This window comes from Nelusetta ayraudi, unplaced genomic scaffold (assembly GCF_046127955.1).
Source record: "Nelusetta ayraudi isolate G7.1 ecotype Tasmania unplaced genomic scaffold, CSIRO-AGI_Nayr_v1 ptg000042l, whole genome shotgun sequence".
NCBI lineage: Eukaryota > Metazoa > Chordata > Actinopteri > Tetraodontiformes > Monacanthidae > Nelusetta > Nelusetta ayraudi.
Window position 1 is genome coordinate 13,826,783 of NW_027466092.1, and position 17,141 is coordinate 13,843,923.

The window sequence follows — 17,141 nt, forward strand, 5'->3', positions numbered from 1 at the left end:
GCAAAGAGGGTTTTTGCGAAGTTCTGGCACCAAGGCCGCCGAGTGCCAAATGAGTTTGAAACGCTGTTGTTGTAGTTAGCTCTCCTTCAGCTACGTGGCCTTGTCGGACCCGGGTGGTGTTTTTCCAGAGCTCTTGTAGTTTCTGCTGCAGTTTGATAAAGTGACTCGGAGGATTAAATTGCAAGGCAGATGTTTTTTTTTTCTTCTCCTTCCTCTTTTTCGTAGCTTATGTAATTAATAAAAATGCATAATTTACAAAAGTAAAAGCTTTTGGATGGCTTTCCTCGTGCCGCTCCAGTTGCTTGAGAACCACCGGCGTCCTTGACGAGCTTTGGCGACGCTTCACTGCTTCAGTCCCAGCCAAAATCTTGTCCCGTCATTTGGTAAAACTTGAGGTTGAAGGGTCGGTAGAAGTCCCTGAGCCGCAGCAGCACCTCGGAGGGAATGTGGGGGTGGGGCCGGCCCTTGGACTTCCCCAGGCACCGCGGCCGGCTGCTCCCCTCGGGCTTCTTGAGGCACGGGAAGCCTTTGGTCTGGTTGAAGTAGAAGTGCTTGTCCGTCACCACCCGCTTGAGTCCCAGGAAGTCCTGCACGCGGCCCATCTCGCCCGCCGGGTCGCTCACCAGCCGCTCGCCGCTGACGAAGAGCAGCCGCGAGAGCGGGAAGTAGCGCAGCCAGTTCTCCAGGTGCTTGGCGTAGATGCCGATGCGCACGGCGCTCCAGGACGTGTCGATGAGGCCCGTGGTGGCGTTGCGGAAGGCCAGCCCCTGGAAGGACGGCAGCCCGGGCGACTTGGACAGAGTCTGGGTGTAGTCGGACACGGCCCGGGTGACCGGGTCCCGCACCACCACGATCAGCTTGGTGTGGCGGCTCATGGAGAAGACCCGGCGAGGGGCTTCCTTGGTGATGAAGTAGCTGGGGGTCTTCTCCATGGTGATCTGGCCCTCCAGGGTCCTGGGCATCAGGTTCCTGTGCCACAGAGAGACAAAAACAACGCGACAGGAAAAGACGGTTATTGAATGTGCAAAACTCAAGCGAAGTCACGCTACTAAAGTCATAAGCGTGAGTATTAAGAGAGGACAGAGCGGCTTTCATGTGGCCTGGCTGCCTGCAGGGCTTTTGTGAGTAATGAGCGGGCTGAGGCCATGATTAGAGGCAGATAAAGTCGACGCTGGCTGCCGCCACTGATGGAGTGAATTTGTGAGCGCAGACTGGGAGGGAGTCTGCACTGAGCGGGCGAGCGAGCGAGCGAGCGAGCGAGCGGCAGCAGGAAAACCGCACGGCTATAATAACCCCAGAAAAGTAATTTCCCCTCATCCGCCGCTTCGTCCTGAACAGGCTCATAAGAGCCGTGACTCTTCCTCCGCTGCCGTCCCGGAGGACTGAAATAATGGCCACATTACTGCCTCGCCACTCCGACTGGCATCCGTAGCGTTCGGTGGAGACATGCGACTTTTTCTGTTTTTCATTTGTTTAATTAACTGCTTTCCTGCCATTTATGTGGGGCGGTGGGTGGGGGGAGGAAAAGAGTTTTCATATTTTGAGGAGAAAAATAAAGTGGAGCTGGCTGGATTTGGTTGCAGCTTTTTTAAAAACACAGTGAGGGAACACGAAGGGAATGATATCTGTTACTACACTGCAAACCGTGTGAGCATGTGGAGAGTTTGGTTTAGTTTGGATCTTCTGAGATTTAGCAAATATGACTGACACCAGGTCAGCATCAGCACCAAGGATTTTTTTAAAGTGTGAGAACAGAAGGTCGACAAGAAAAAGAGGCAGAATGTTATTTAATTACACTGTAATTACACAGAGTTTTGTACATAGAAGTAGGTACCACTTTTTTATTCAGAACTTTTTTTTAAATAATACAAAACATGTAAACACTATAAAACAACACAAACAAAATAATACATTTTGATTCCCACAAAAACATTGATGTAAACTCAGAAAAACTCAGGCGGCGACTATTACCAGGCAGCTCCTGAACAAAAAGTTAGACTTAGGGTGAAAAAAAATAAAAACTTCATTTGATGTTACGAGCGAGAATGATGGCCACACTTGCATTCAAAGGCCTGAGAATTACCCTTTTTTCCGGAACACCTCTGCCAAGAATTGACTTTTATTCGCATGTTCACGTTGAAACCGGCTTGTTGCCTTTGGCTCTGCTCTTGTTATCATCAGTGGTCGAGGAATTCACGGCACACTCATCTTTTTGAAAGGCCTGGGCACGGCCTCGTTCCTTGTGATCTACAACCCGGCTCAGATGAGTCAGAGGCAGCGAAGACCAAACGGTACCTCTCCTTAAGTTTAAAAGAAAAAAAAAAACCCACCAAAGTCTGTCTCTGACTGAGAGTTCCTGTAATGTGGCCGAGCGGGTTGTATATGAAACGAGGAAATGGGTGGGAAAGGAAAACCTATTTGTCTCCTTTTAATTCATCCGGACGCTCCTGTGATGCTGAAAGGGAATCTAATAACCTCCGCTGTTGAACCACGTCCTGCCAATTTTCCTTTCTTACAATAAAAGAAGAAGAAGAAAAAAAGAAAACGCAGAGTTACAACGCAGCCGCTTCTGTCGGGTTTAAAGAGGCCAATCGGAGGCGCTTTGATCGTAAAAAATTGAAGCTAATTTCAAAGTAGAAGCAGGTTCTGCTCTCGGGGTGATGTCCCAGCGACTGAGGGACAAGGTTGACGTACGAACAGAAAGGCGCGTGAAGAAGCGATGTGGCGGATTTTGTCAAAGTCACTGGTCGACTACTCCGCAATCATCCAATCGGAGGCCACCTTCTTGTTTCTAGCTAGCAGATGACTTTTTGAAGCTTGGCAAGTAGGAAACGAAGCGTCTCTGTTTGATCGTTCTGGCTCCGAGAGGCAGAAATTTCCGTGGCCGTCCTCTCGAGGTGACCGCCAGGGCGTCTCGCTCCGTCCGGCCTGTTTACCTGTGTTTTCTGCAGCGGGGCCCTCCGGACGGATGGAACATTCCTGAGCCATGCTGTATATTTTTGATCAAGCTGCTCTCTGGCTGCGGTGTGGGCGCCAGTATAGCTGTCAGCCGAGGAGCCTCGTTTACGACGGACGCCTCCCGGCGTGACTCCTGATTTAAGGCGCCGAAGGACGAGCGGCTGCAGCGGGACAGCGGGCCAGTTGTTTACCGGGCGGCCGTGAAATCTTGGAAAAACAGACTCTGGCGCAGGATCACGAGCAAACCTGCATATTTAACTGGTGCAACTGATACACGTATTTTTTCTTCTGCGGTTGCAAGGCAGCCGTGAACCTACTATGGATCTTAAAGGGGATGGCCTTGTTGTGTGCGTGTTTATGCCGTAAGGGGTGTTTCCTCGCGACTGTATCTGCGCGCCGGCCCAACAGAGGCCCCCGGGTTCGGCGCTCAATTTGAGGGCCGAGCTCGAAGCTTTCATTGACGTCGTGTTTAGATTTTGGAACGCAAGCCTGTAATCACGCGACAGCCCGGCTACGGCAGAAAGTGCGCAGGAGCAGGGCGTGCGAGGGAGAGACGGTTCGAGGACGAGGAGCGAAAAAGAAGAACGCGGCTAAAAGCGAGGAAAACACACTTTGGCTCGATCGATCCAAAATGAACGTCTGATCCGATATCAAAGCGCGGCTGTAAAAGTGCTGCTTTTCCAAAACGCGGAAAAATCCACCTTCGTCGAAGGTCGGCGTTCAGCCGGGAGACGCGGCCTGCTGTTTGTTTTCATCACACCTCCCCCGTTAGCATCTGGAGGAGGAATGCAGCCGGGCTTTGAACGTGCGCAGATGTGCTATTATCTCCGCACACAAATGTGTCCAGACACTCTTGCTTGCTTGCTCGCTCTCTCTCACACACACACACACACACACACACACACACACACACACACACACACACACACACACACACACACACAGACACTTTGGCAGTTCTGGTTGTACTCGGTGTGGGTGGCCCGAGCTCCACTGGAGCCTGCTCGCGAAGAGGAGCGCCGGCTGGAAAAGGCTACTGTTGGTGGCAGGAGGGTGGAGGACCAACGAGCGAGAGAGTGAGAGAGAGAGAGAGAGAGGGAGAGAGAGAGAGAGAGAGGGAGAGAGAGGGAGAGAGAGGGAGAGGGAGAGAGAGAGAGGGAGAGAGGGAGAGAGAGAGAGAGAGAGAGAGAGAGAGCTGCAGCTCCATGTGCACGTCAGGATACAACAACAGGAGGCGAGCGGAAGGGCTTTGCTTTTTTTTTCTTTAAATCTTTGATGTACTCTATAAATGTATTTTTACAAAATGATTGAGCAGAAACACCATAAATGTCTTGAAGTTCTTTGCAGAAGAAGGAAAAGGGTGAAAATGATTCTCATTTGGGCAGAGAACATTAAGTTCACCTGCCATCAAACAAGGTTAAATAACTTTTTCTATGGACATTAAATTTAGATTGACATCATTTGAGTAATTTGGACAAGATGGCACCTTTAGAAGGGTCTTATTTTTGTGTCTGACCTTTGCCTCACGTCATTCTGATTCCATTGTAATTGTTCTTTGTTTTGTTTTTTCTACACATGCATATCTGTACTTGCTGTCCTGTGTGCTGTCTTGAATTGAGGACAATGAAGTCTATTTATCAAATGTGATCTTAATTAGGAGTAGAAAGCAAAAAATGCCAAATACATGTATACAAATCAATTTTTTTTTTAACTTTGTAAATTTTAGACCAACAATGGCAGAAAAAGTGTCAAAAACTGTCCAAAAAATAAAATAAAATCCAACCTAAAACTGCCTCTGCAACGTGTTCTCCCCGAATTTACAGTACTTTTTTTTTCTTTTCGCTTAATGCTAGCGTGTTCCTCCTTTTGTGGTATAATTATGTAAAATAGTATAAAATTAAGGTATTACTATGTTGGCGCTGCGAGACCTGCAAACCCTTTTTTTTCTCCTGTCATCTTTACTTCAGTTACAGCCTGATGACTGTATTCACTGTCTGGCTGTGCTGAATGAAGGGTTTCAGCCGTGCTCTGTGTGTGCGTGTTTGCATGCGTGCGTGCGTGTGTGTGTGTGCTTTAAAGCCAACACCTGTCTGCACAGCGGCTATTAGCACACCGGGAATCTCGACGTGTGTTTTCGATCATTTTCTCCTCAGCCTTTCTGCGCCGCCGTCCCTCCACAGAACCCGTTCCGTGCGCGGCTATTTCTCTTTTCTTTTTTCTCTTTTCAAAAACGGATCCACATCTGGGAGCAATGAAGTCGCCACATTATGCATGGAAGTGCGCGCGGTGAAGATGAGGGAAGTGTTTCTGGGCCCCTCGCCTCCTTCCTAAAGCCTCCCTAACATGCGCTGCGTGGATCCGGACTCATCCGGGCCTGAAGGTCGGCAGCGGCGCTCGGCTGGGACTCGGCAGACCACCGGCGGGATCAGAGGGGAGCCGAGCCACGCAGCATGACATTGATATCATACCGTGGATTTTTTTTTTTTTCTTTCTTTATCCGTCCCTTTCCCTTTCTTCTCGCTACTCCAGAGCCTCCGCTTGGCCTGGACCACGTCCGCTAATCTGAGAGTGAATCCATGTGACACGTGTAAAGGGATCTTTTAGTGCGAGCTGACGTTACCCCTGACCACAACTGAGGGACACATGAAGATGGATACGGTGTGAATGGGTGTGTGTGTGTGTGTGTGTGTGTTCAAAGGAGACACTGTTGGAAGATGGTTGTCATTACCAAGAGTAAAAAGAGGGCTGAGGAGCTCCTGTGGCCTGATTAGAAGTCAAGAGGGAGGGAGTGTATGAGAGTCAATAGGAAGGGAGCTAAAGTGGTACCTCTCTCTCTCTCTCTCTCTCTCTCTCTCTCTCTCTCTCTCTCTCTCTCTCTCTCTCTATGCACCTACTGGTCAGCATTATGCATTTTCTTCTGGTTGTGTTTGTTTTTTAGAGAGAAATTTGTTTGGAACCAACTTTATGTTTCCAGATACTGACAGATTTCTAACGATGTCTCTCTGTCAGAAGTGGCCTTAAGTCTAATAATGATGGGTAATTTGATGTGCCTATGGGTGGAATTTGGTGACAGGTTTGAAGGCAGCATTTGTTGAAATGAGAATTCAAAATAATGCAATATATACTTTGAGGAATAAAACATCAATGACAGCCTTGTACACGTAATGCCAAAATCACTACCTACTCTCCAGTTAGTTAATAAACTAGCTCATCAGGGTTCTTGGACCGGTCGTGGATTTCTCACCTTCCAAACATGTGGAAGGTCCAACAAAACATCAGCTTTAGCAGAAAGCTAAAACTAGCGGTTGTAAACAGAGGGCTAAATATTCTCCGATATGGCACCTTTAAAAGAAAAGAGGACACATTTCCATCCATTGGGATGTGACAATCAGTGGGACTTTAACCTTCATGTTTTCTTTTTTGTTTTTTGTTTTTAAAAATTAATTAAAAATCTAAAAAATCTAAAATCTAAATTCATCCGTCTTTATACTTCAAGACTAACCAGGAAGGTGGGAAATAAGGCCTTGTATATACTCCCTTCAACAATGTACTCAATTACACCTGCATTACATCCATAACTTCTCGGATGGTTATGTTGGCAACATAACCATATAATCTCATTTTGATGAGCACAGAAGTGTAACTCTGTGTTACACAAACACTCGCTTCACGGCCTTCTGCGTGTGTGGCAGACGGTTGCGCACTGCGAAGGTCACCGCCTGGCTGATGCACCAGCGGGGAGGTTTGCATCACTGGTGTAGGTCGGTAGGAAAAGAGCTGAAGAATGTGTCTAGCCGAGGGGAAAAACAGAGGCGTAACAGTTAATGGAGACGTCGCCACGGCCTGAGAGCGCAGAGTGAATCTCGAGTGGTCAGAGTTTCCTCCCAGAGAAGGCCGCGCACGGCGACGTATGCATGTGTGTGTGTGTGTGTGTGTGTACTTTGGTGGGTTGATGTATATGCGACACTAATCCCACAGTGATCCTCACACATTAGCGGGTTAAGTGTTAAATTGCCTCTGCAAAGCTCAGTGACATAAAAAAAATAAGGACACATCAGAGAGAAACAGACTCCTCCGGGTTTGGTGAAAGTAGAGAAGAACCAGCGGGATTCTGGGTATTTTTCTGCTGATGTGCATGACTTCACAATTCCGTGGCAAAGATCCCGACCAGAGGGCCACGTCCTACGCCGAAGGGGAAGTTTGTAGAGATGAATGAGGAGATTCCAGGTTTAGACTGGACAGGTTTGTTTATGAAAGGTATTAATATTTTGTGTTTCTTGTGGGGTTTTTGTTGGACATGAGCAGACATTTGGTTTGGACTAGTGTGCTACACTGGGTCTTTGCGGTCTTCCTAAGAAAAAAAAAAACAATCGAAATTTGCCACGCTCAAAGTCCTTAAATTTCCCTCTCTTCCAGATTCTGAAGCTGATTCTGATGGTCTTCACCACATCTTCAGCCTAAATACACTGAGATTCTGCCATGTGATTGGATGACAAGCTGTGTCAATCACTTAATCAACCAATCAATCAATCAATCAATCAATCAATCAATCAACAGCACAAACCCAACCAAAGCCATCTCCAAGCACCTTTGCACAATCAGGGGAAAACCAACTGAACCCTCCAGAGCAAGCAAGCAGCTGTTTGTTCCAACAAAAACATTTTACCGAATAAAGTAGACAGTGGAGAGAAAATGCAAAGACGACGACCATCATGGGCACAGTCTCACACACTGCACACAGTTTCAGATATTCATACTCACAGAAGTAATAAAACATTGTAGATCTCCAGAGAAGAACATGTTTAGCTTACCTCAAGCAAAGCCGTACTAGTGATCAGCCACCCATATCACATGATCGCTGTAAATAATAATAAGAAAACTGATGGGAAGTAACTATCTGTAGAACACCCACATGAAGGAAACGAGACAGAGAGATAAAGAACAGGAAGACGGGAAGCAGCAATCTGATCTGACTGAAGCCGGAACAACCTGTAATGACCACTGACGTCAAGACTGTCACGTGGTGCATGAACGTTAGTGCGCGAGGTCAGTGTGTGTGTGTGTGTGTGTGTGTGTGTGTGTGTTGCTGCTGCACAGACCCCACCCTCCTCCCTAGCTATCAAGTGGGAAAATCAGGCTCCCACACAGTGGCACTCTACTGGTGAGCAGCAAGTGTGTGTGTGTGTGTGTGTGTGTGTGTGTGTGCGCGGTCTCTGACTTATCCTCTATCCTGACTCTTGTGATGTCATGAAGCTCGTTGCCACCGTTGCATACGTTTGCAGGGAAGGAAACAGATGTGAACTCTTTGAATTGGAATGAAATTAATATTAATCAATAGTGAAATTGATTCAAAATAAATTTTTAAGTTTGATGTGATTTTAGTAGATCTAAGATCTATTTATTTTTAATTGACCAACAAATGATCTGAATATCATATAGCTGCTAATTTTGACATTTACATTATGTCACGTGTATTACTACATTCAACAACAAAGTAATTAACATAAAACCTGGATCTTCATTTTATTTCATTTACTTGTTGGGTACAGCAGGGAAAGAAAAGTTTTTGGGCACCCTTGAAATTTTGCACACTTTAAATATGGTCTAGATATTATTCATATTACAAACATTTTCGACATAAAGAAATGCAGATTATTTTTTCAATTGGCTAAGAAAAAACAACTCCGCGTCCAGTTTAGATCTGGATGGAACAGTGTGCGTGTTATAGGGAGCATGTGGAATGTGGGTGACGGACAAGTTGCACTTGGAGACTGAAGAGTTTCTTCATGCAATACATGAGAAATTCATGAAGTGTCCAAAAACTTTTTTCTCCACCTCTGTAGAAAGAGAGTTAGTTAGACGGGATGACAGTGCACTGGCTTCCAGACATTTATGTGTACTGCAAACTACTGCTTGGGTCGCCCTTGTTACCTCAACACTTGTTGATGCTACATTCATGAGGTTAACGCCACCATGACGCCAAGTTTTTCATTTCCTGATGTGTGTTTACATTATTTGGGCTGAACTGTGTATCTGCACTTTTGCCGATTCATCTGGAAAATCACGGCACGACACACAGTCTGATTTGAAAGAGTCCCTCGGCTGTGCTGTTTCAGCCTGCCGCTCTGTTGTGGCTTCTCACCTTCATCGTCAGGACAATCTGGGTTCACACGCACACGTCCGTCTCAAAGAACGTTCCGGTGTGAAGCAGGAGTCGCCGTCGGTTTTGCGTTGGACAGAGTCAGACGGCGCTCCGACTCAGCCAATCAGACTTTGGGGCCGTAATTAATCTAATTTCCCCTCAAAACCGGTGCGGACGTTGCCGACAATCAACCACTTCCTGCAACTCCCGGCCGTGTCGGAGCGGAGTGAGGGAGTGAGAGTGTATCTGGGAAGGTGTGCAGGGTCCGAGGTGGTTCTTCAAGAGGTGGCTTCAAGGGTTCTCACGATCCCAACCCCCGACCCAGCCAGTCAGACATTAAGCAGACACACACATACACACACAGAGTCAATAATTCGCTGCCTCTCCAGACAGAGTGGTGATGGTTGACTTGGTGTGGGTTTGACGATCTGCTCTGTCCTCTCCAAAACAAACACACCCTCGCTGCAGCGTTCTAGATCTGTGTCAGTATAGATAGCCGCCCTCCCTCGCGCAGTTAAAGTAAGGCAGGAAGGGCTTTGACGTAAATCAACATCTGCAAATGTTGAACTTGAGAATAATGATCTTGAAAGTATTGCATCGCAAAGGGATCGGCTTGCTACTTTCATTCTAATTCTGCAGGAATTCTGCATTTTCTTTGATTGCAAGCTGGATGTCGAGATCTTTGGTCTTGTGTCGGGTTTTAGGATCGTGCTTTAAACTTTTTACCATAATAGTAAACAGGATAAGATATAGAGACGTTTATTTAGTCCGTTTTTGTGCATGTTATTTAATACCATCTGATGATCTTCAAAATTCCTTGGCATAAGAAACCTGGTGGGCAAAGTAAAGTAATTACATTATAATAGCAGGTATTTCTGGACAATTGACTGCTGCAACATGAAATCCTCAGTCAGCGAAGAGTAAAAAAAAGTGGCAGACGTATACGCAAAACTCAGTGTGTAACTGCTAAAGTTCACCATATGATCTGATGTCATTATTTCTGATTGGATGGCAGGGCGTGGCGCAGGAGGGGGAAGGTCAACTAATGATAAACTGTCTAAATATTGATGGGAGAGTTGGATTGCACATGTTTTCCCCCCGAGCCATTTCTTTAAAATCCATATTAATCCAAGACCAATTTATTGAGTGGTGTCTAATTTTTCTTTTCACAATGTTTTCCAAAATGACTGCTTGTGTGGACCGCCAGACGTGCAATTTGAAACAAACTCATTTTGACAGACATGCTGGGCAGTGCTGTCACAGTTTTGGACGCTTCCTGTGCTGATGCAGTGCGAATTTGGTGAATCATCGAGCGCACAAAGCCCCCGTTCATCTATCAAGATTCAAAGCTTTCCTGTATTTCCAGATCCCTGCAGGCCAAAAGGCCTTTGCCAGTATGAAGACACATGTCTCTCTCCGCCTGCCGCTTCCAAGACTGCGACCAAGGCGGAACCTAACTAGGAAATAATAATTCCTGGTTAGGCTGCTGCCCATCAAACACTGGATTCGATTATACGGCACACATCCACGCGACAAAGAGTTGGTTGGAAGAGGGAGGAGAACTAGGGTGAGGTCGGAGAAAAAGCACTGACTCAAGTCTGTTAGAGGAGTGAGCGCTTGTCCTGCGGCTTTACATTAGACAGTCTGAGTGACCTGAACAAGCCAATAAATCCACGCTGTGGGGTATAAATGTCATTGGCGGTAAGGAGTTAACGAAGCCTTGTCAACAGGATTGAATATTCCGAAGTCAATTCATTTCTGCCTCAACGCCGCAATACATGCGGCGGGATCAATAGGAATGAGCTTTTTCCAAGAAACTGGATGTGCCGGGTGAATTTTGTGGCGCAAAGAGCAGAAAGACGAGGCGGACGCACCACAGGTACAGGTCTAAATGTGGAAGCGAGCTCACTCGGCACACCAACGCTGTCCAAACCACCTCATTCTCCACCGGCTGAAACCGCGCAATCATTTCCAGCAGGATGGCAGAAGCCGAAGGCTTTTCCACCGCACGAGCGTCGCAAAAGCCTTCTCCAGAAAAACTCTCCCTTTCAGAGCCGTCCGCGACAGAGTCCCGGGTCCAAGACATTCAACAGCGCTTTGAAATGAAGAGCTCTGTCAGACAGAGTGAACATTTTAGTGATACTTTCCAGCCCAGTTTCAGATGTTGCCATTGGCCCCCGCGTTTTCGGCGAGCCTGTTTCAAATCGGTGCGTGTGAATCCGCTGAAATTGCGCTAAAAGGGGATGTTGTAAGAGGAGGAGGAAGTCGGACGTCTCCGCCGTTTATCTGTGACGGCAGGTGGGCGGCCGGCCAACCTCGGCGCCAGTCAACACGTTGTGTTAATGCGGTGTGGGGGGATTTTGAAGAGGAGATGGGATAAAGCAATGGCAGGACCTTGAGATTGACTCAGCTTGGGGTAATGACAACAAAGACAAAGGTAAGCGTCAGCGATTTATCAATTACCTTGAGCTTTGAGTTGAGAAAAATTCTTGTAATGCAGCACCTCCCAACCACAAAGCTGTTTCTTACTTAAAGGTCACCTGACAATCATTTCTTGTGCTGTCATATCGATATTCGGTGAGAGAACACACAGAAATGGTGCGAACCGCTCCTCTATAACCCCCACTGCCCCGACCCCCTCAAGAAAGCCAAGTTATTTATTTCACCATTTAGCGCCAAACCAACTTCTTTTGCTCGTGCGCCAATAAAGACGTAATTCTTCCCTGACTTCACATCTCCACATCACCATGAATTAGACCTGATGCCTGCATGTCCCTTTTAACAGCAATCTGGTTATTTCTGTCTTTGGCATGGGCATGACTTCACCGGAGATGGGGGCTTGGGGGGTCTCAGATTCGAAAGGGAACAACACATGTAATTTCTGGAGCCAAAAATCAAGTAAATTTGGTGGCCAAACCTAAGCCAACCTCAGTGATGTTTTCCAAATTGTAACCATGCGAACAAGGAAAGTGCAGATGTAACGGCTCCACAGTGGAAGATGGCAATTAAGCCCATCTGAATTGGCCTCTAATGAAAAGAGAAGATGTAACCTTGTAAATGGCATAAAATCACAAGTCTCTTCTATCTGGGTGGTTGCGCTGCCCAGCAAAGGCCATGCCGGGGAAAATATTGCCGCTTGATACCAAGTAAAACCAAAGGTGGTACCACCGGTACCAGTACTTTTTTGGTAACGAGAAATAAAAAGGATCTTTTTTTATGAATGTTTCAAATTATACATCCACATTGACACTAGACCTCTATGACTCTATAACACTATTCTTAAAGCTGTGCGGAACATTCAGCACCATGACACGTAATTATGACAATCAGTCGTAAAAGGGACACATGCTATATTATTAGTATTGATTCTTGAGTATCAATTTGCACATCAAAAGCCGCTGTGCGGTGCAGTAATTACATTATATGAGAAAATATTGACTGTTATAGATCATTTGGATGTTTACACCTGGTAAAACACTGAAGCATGACAACATATGCAAGCTGATTGGTCCAACCTTCCGTACAACCACTTTATCCGTATGCAGGGTCGCGAGGTAGATGCAGCCATTTGAGGCTGCCATTGGGTGAAGACGGGGTTGCATTTGACTACAATTCACTCTTACAACTACGGCCAATGTATAGTTTCCAATCCGCCTTCATGTTTTTGGACTGTCGGAGGACCCGCCTCAGACTCAGACTTGGGGTTCAAACCCTCGATCTTGTCGCTGTGAGGTGACAGTGCTAACCACTGCACAACTGTGTCATCTTGGCAGTCCTTTCCTGCTTTTTCTTTTTCTTCTTTATGTCCTTCAGAGACTTTTAATGGCCGCCAGCAGTGACCGTCCTTTCATGCTCTCATCTCAACTAAAAGGCAGACTTTTATTCAAAGAACCACCTTGATCTTACAACCAAAACAATAAACTGTATACTTCAAGTTGGCAAGATGGATAAGCAGATTTCGGAATATCGGAGAGCTGCCACCTGACACAAGCAACTGTCATTGTTCGTCTGCAAGTTAGTGAACTTGAGCTGAGGACCTCAGATGGACATTGCAGAAACAGTGAAAATGCTGCAAAGAGGCCAGAAACATGAAGTCAGAGGATTGGGGATGCGATGGGGCGCGGTGGGCTAGTACTCAATGCTTCACAGTTCCTTGTTTAACAGCGAATCCCTGCAGGCCACTCAATGTGTCCCTGAGCTGTCCGAGTTAATGCCCCACCTGTCATTACACCAGGTCCGGCTCACACAGCGTTGACACAAGCTGTCGGCGAATTAGGTCGGAGAAAAAGTGACAATTCATTCGGCCTTCGAAGTAGAGTGAAAAGGGCGAAGACGAAGAGCGACAGTAACGAGTTGCAAGGAAAATATGGAGAAGAGGCCTGATGAATGTAAAAAATCTTTCTGTTTGAAGCTGCGATTCATTCTATTTTGTTTTGATAAGCGGGGAAACAGTGACCAAAGTGACCAAATTCAGCGCACCAAGGAAAAACACGCAGTCTACTGATATTTTCCGATCAACGTTGATCATAAACCCTGCAGTTTGAAGGATGAGCGAGCACCGGGCCACTCTTCCTCCTGTCTGTGGAGCCAAAGTTTAACTAAAGAGGAGCTTTTACGCTCTAACCCGTACCTCCAGAGCTGAGATTATGACATAAGTGGGTTTCATCTGAAGGTGAAGCAGGTAATAGCTACATTTTGCACATCTGAATTATAATTTTTTTCCATCTGCTGTCAGATCCTACTGGAGTCTGAGGGGGAAATAAGGCTTTTTCCGAAGGTAAAAGGCCCCAAAAAAAAATCCACCAGAGTTTAACAATAATTGCCGTCTTTTTTTTTTTTTTGATGATGTCTTCCTGTAAGACATTTTCAGGTTTCGGCCACGAAGATGCAACTAAAGTTCACAATTAGAGGCAAATCAGTGAAACAACTCGCAGACACACCAAAATGATAATAGTAATCTGTCACAATGTAATTATTTAATTTTACGTGTCAAGGACGATGACGCACAACCGTGTTCCAGACGTGACTCAGCAGAAATTTGCGCAACTGAAGCTCTTTAATTACTCCGACCTCAACAAGCTGCTGCTGCTGCTGTTCAGGAAAACCCCGGCCACCACCTCCACCTCCTCCACCTCCTACCTCCTGCTGCTCCTGCTGCTCCTCGCCAAGAACCAGGCAACACAGACACACTTTGATCTCCGCTGTCGCTTATTAGCGGCGCCTCCACCTGAGCCGGGCTGCCAACAGATCGTTACCCGGCTGTATTGATCGGCTCCCCGTGTCTCCCCTCTCTCCGTCTCCATCTGACCTGCCTATCTTTTTTTTCCACTCCACACGTCCGACTTCTCTCCTCTTTGTCAAACTGTCATTTTGTCTCTGGCCGCTGTTTTGTTTGTTTGTTTGTTTGTTTGTTGTTGTTTTCCTCTTCATTCAGCCTCCTGAGTCGTGTCAATTCATTTTATGTCAGAAACTCTCTTGATTTCACCTGATCTGCTTAACTGACAGAGGAAAGCTTTGGTTCTCGACACTACTGTCCCTGCTGAGGTGTTCGACCTTTGATAAAAACAAAAACTCGACTGACTTGATTGGAAATAGTTAAGACTCGGGTGTTCAAATTTAACATGACCCCTATTTCAGCAGCTGATGCCGAGACCGACACAATGCAACGTCTGAGGGGTCATCAAACCTACCACCATCCACAACCCATCCTCCCTCCGAGATCGGCCTGGGGGACTCTCGGGGGACCAACACGGGACACTTAGGGAGGGAGTGTCAGCTCAATAAACAGCAATTTATTGGCTGGAGATGAGACACGCTGCCTTCCCCTGAAACTGCAGGGGCAGAGCCTCTTATCGCCGCTGAGGGATATTAATGAAGAGAGCAGAGGGCCTCCACATGGTCTAACGCGTACAAATGTTGTGCTTTGTATTTGAAATTTTTTTCAGGGAAATAAAATGTGACGATGAGAAAATTAAAATCTCTGTTTTCTATAGAGCTGGTTTGTAAAATGACTTTACAGACAGAAAAGAGTCCAAAACTTGAAAAACAAACAAACAAAAAAACAAACTGCTGCGTCTCCGAAATTTACATCTTCATGTCATGGACTTTTTTTTAAAATCAGTGTAAATAATCTATCAAATAAGATTCTAGTCTTTTTAAGCTAACATGATCCACTGCAGAAGATAAATATTTAATCTAAAGTAATCTAACAAGTGTGCGGATACCGGCTGAAGCATTTTTCCTGGATTTTAATGTTGAGCCATTAAATGAATTATGGGTTTTAATTTAGTTAAGAAATAACTTATTAAACCTGGTACCTTTCATACTGACACTGGCAAAACATTTGAATAAATTTGTAATAACACAAGTTAACGCTCACATTTATTTTACAGAAACCAACAACTTTTATTTTGAAAGTGAATCCTTGACTTCTTTGCCTGCTCTTTATTTTGCTCCGAAACTTTAAATTGATTTAAAATATTTCATGCAAAAAGTGTGTTAAAAAAATAAGAAGAAGAAGAAGAAGAAGAAGAAGAAGAAGAAGAAGAAGAAGAAGAAGAAGAAACGGGACACCGACCTGTACCACTCCAGCCCCTTGTCGTAGAAGCGGTCGAAGAAGTGCGGCTCAGAGCCGACGGCTCGCACGTCCGGGTGGACGCGCAGGAACTCCAGCAGAGCCCTCGTCCCGCCTTTCTTCACCCCGATGATGATGGCCTGAGGGAACTTTTTGCTGCCGAAGCTGTTGGCCACAGTGATGTTGCTCGCCGGAGCGTCGTCGCCTCTCGACAAGTCCGACAGCCGCTGGCGTACGAATGACACCTGGGACGCGTTGTGCGCGCCGAGCTGCTGCTGCGGCGGCGGCGGCGGCGCGGCACCGTGTCCATCGTTCAAGACGCGTTTGCTTTGGAAGCGACCTCCCTGGTCGTAGACGGGGCCGGCGAGGGAGTCGCAGAGTCCGTTGAGGCAGTAGAAGAGGTACGTGAAGAGGACGATCATGGTGAGCAGGACGGACAGCTTGGACTGCGCCTTCACGTGTCCAAAGTTGAGCGCGGCTCTCCATTTACTACATCCCATGAGTCGCGCTCCTCCTCGGCTCCAAGACACAACGCAGGAAACACAACCACGCCGCCGCACCGTCGCATGTTGTTTCGATCCGTCATTCACGCGGAACCCTGCGGGGTGCCACCGCGCTCGTGCTGCTGCTGCTGCTGCGGACTGGGGCGCGAAACTTTTTGCCGCGCATGTTGTTGAGCTTCGGCAGCCGCTCCCCGCCCGGCAGCGCGCAACGTAAGCGACTCGGACTTATCGCAAGCGCGTCAAAAGTCCCCAGAGCGACGACCAGCTGTCTCTCTGCCTGCGAGCTCCCAGGTGCCTTCAGTGCGCCTCTCGTGCGTGCCGTAGCACTCTCTGGCAGTCGCGGGGTAGGAAGTCCTCGACACTCCTCCAGTCTGACCGCCTCGCTCACCCAACACACGCGCTTACGCGCATATTCTCTCTCTCTCTCTCTCTCTCTCTCTCTCTCTCTCTCTCTCTCTCTCTCTCTCTCTCTCACACACACACACACACACACACACACACACACACCAAAACAACAGTGAGAACTCATTAATGGTCATGCACTTTGTCCGTGTGAACAGAGGGAGTCAGGCAAAACTCTGTTCCCTTCTTTCAGGAAAGTAATAAAGTCTTTACTATGTTGTTCCTAAAAAATAAATAAATAAATAAAAATAAAAAAACATTTAATAGTGACACTGATGGCAAACTGAGAATACTGCAGCGTTTCTCTCCAGGACCAAGACCAGATCCAGATCCAGATCCAGGACCAGGACCAGACCCATACCAAGGTCCAAGACAAGGCCCAGGCATAGGTCCAAGACCATGTACAAGACCAGGCCGAGGACCAGTTCCAGGTGCAAGTACAAGACCTGGCCCTGGCCCTGGTTCAGGTCTGAGACCAGGTCCAGAACCAGGACCAGAGCCAAGTCAATGTCTAGGTCCAGGACCAGGTACAAGACCAGGTCCATAACCAGTACCAGGTCGA

At 46.9% G+C, this 17,141-nt stretch overlaps 1 protein-coding gene across 1 annotated transcript; it reads right to left on the reverse strand.

Annotated features, from left to right (window-relative positions):
* Positions 1 to 213: 213 nt before the first annotated feature.
* LOC142893790 (heparan sulfate glucosamine 3-O-sulfotransferase 6-like) lies at positions 214 to 16,564 on the reverse strand. Its single transcript, XM_076034683.1, has 2 exons — positions 15,678 to 16,564; positions 214 to 969 (listed from the first exon to the last, which is right to left on the reverse strand). The coding sequence occupies exons 1-2, from the start codon at positions 16,172 to 16,174 to the stop codon at positions 351 to 353; spliced, it is 1,116 nt and encodes a 371-aa protein (XP_075890798.1). The 5' UTR covers positions 16,175 to 16,564; the 3' UTR covers positions 214 to 350.
* Positions 16,565 to 17,141: the final 577 nt, after the last annotated feature.

What these genes read in the sequence shown, in the direction of transcription:
- LOC142893790 (XM_076034683.1), bottom strand. Translation starts at nt 16,174, where the DNA reads ATGGGATGTAGTAAATGGAGAGCCGCGCTCAACTTTGGACACGTGAAG. An exon ending in AAGGGGCTGGAGTGGTACAG is followed by an intron (nt 970 to 15,677) that starts GTCGGTGTCCCG and finishes TCTGTGGCACAG; the next exon opens with GAACCTGATGCCCAGGACCC.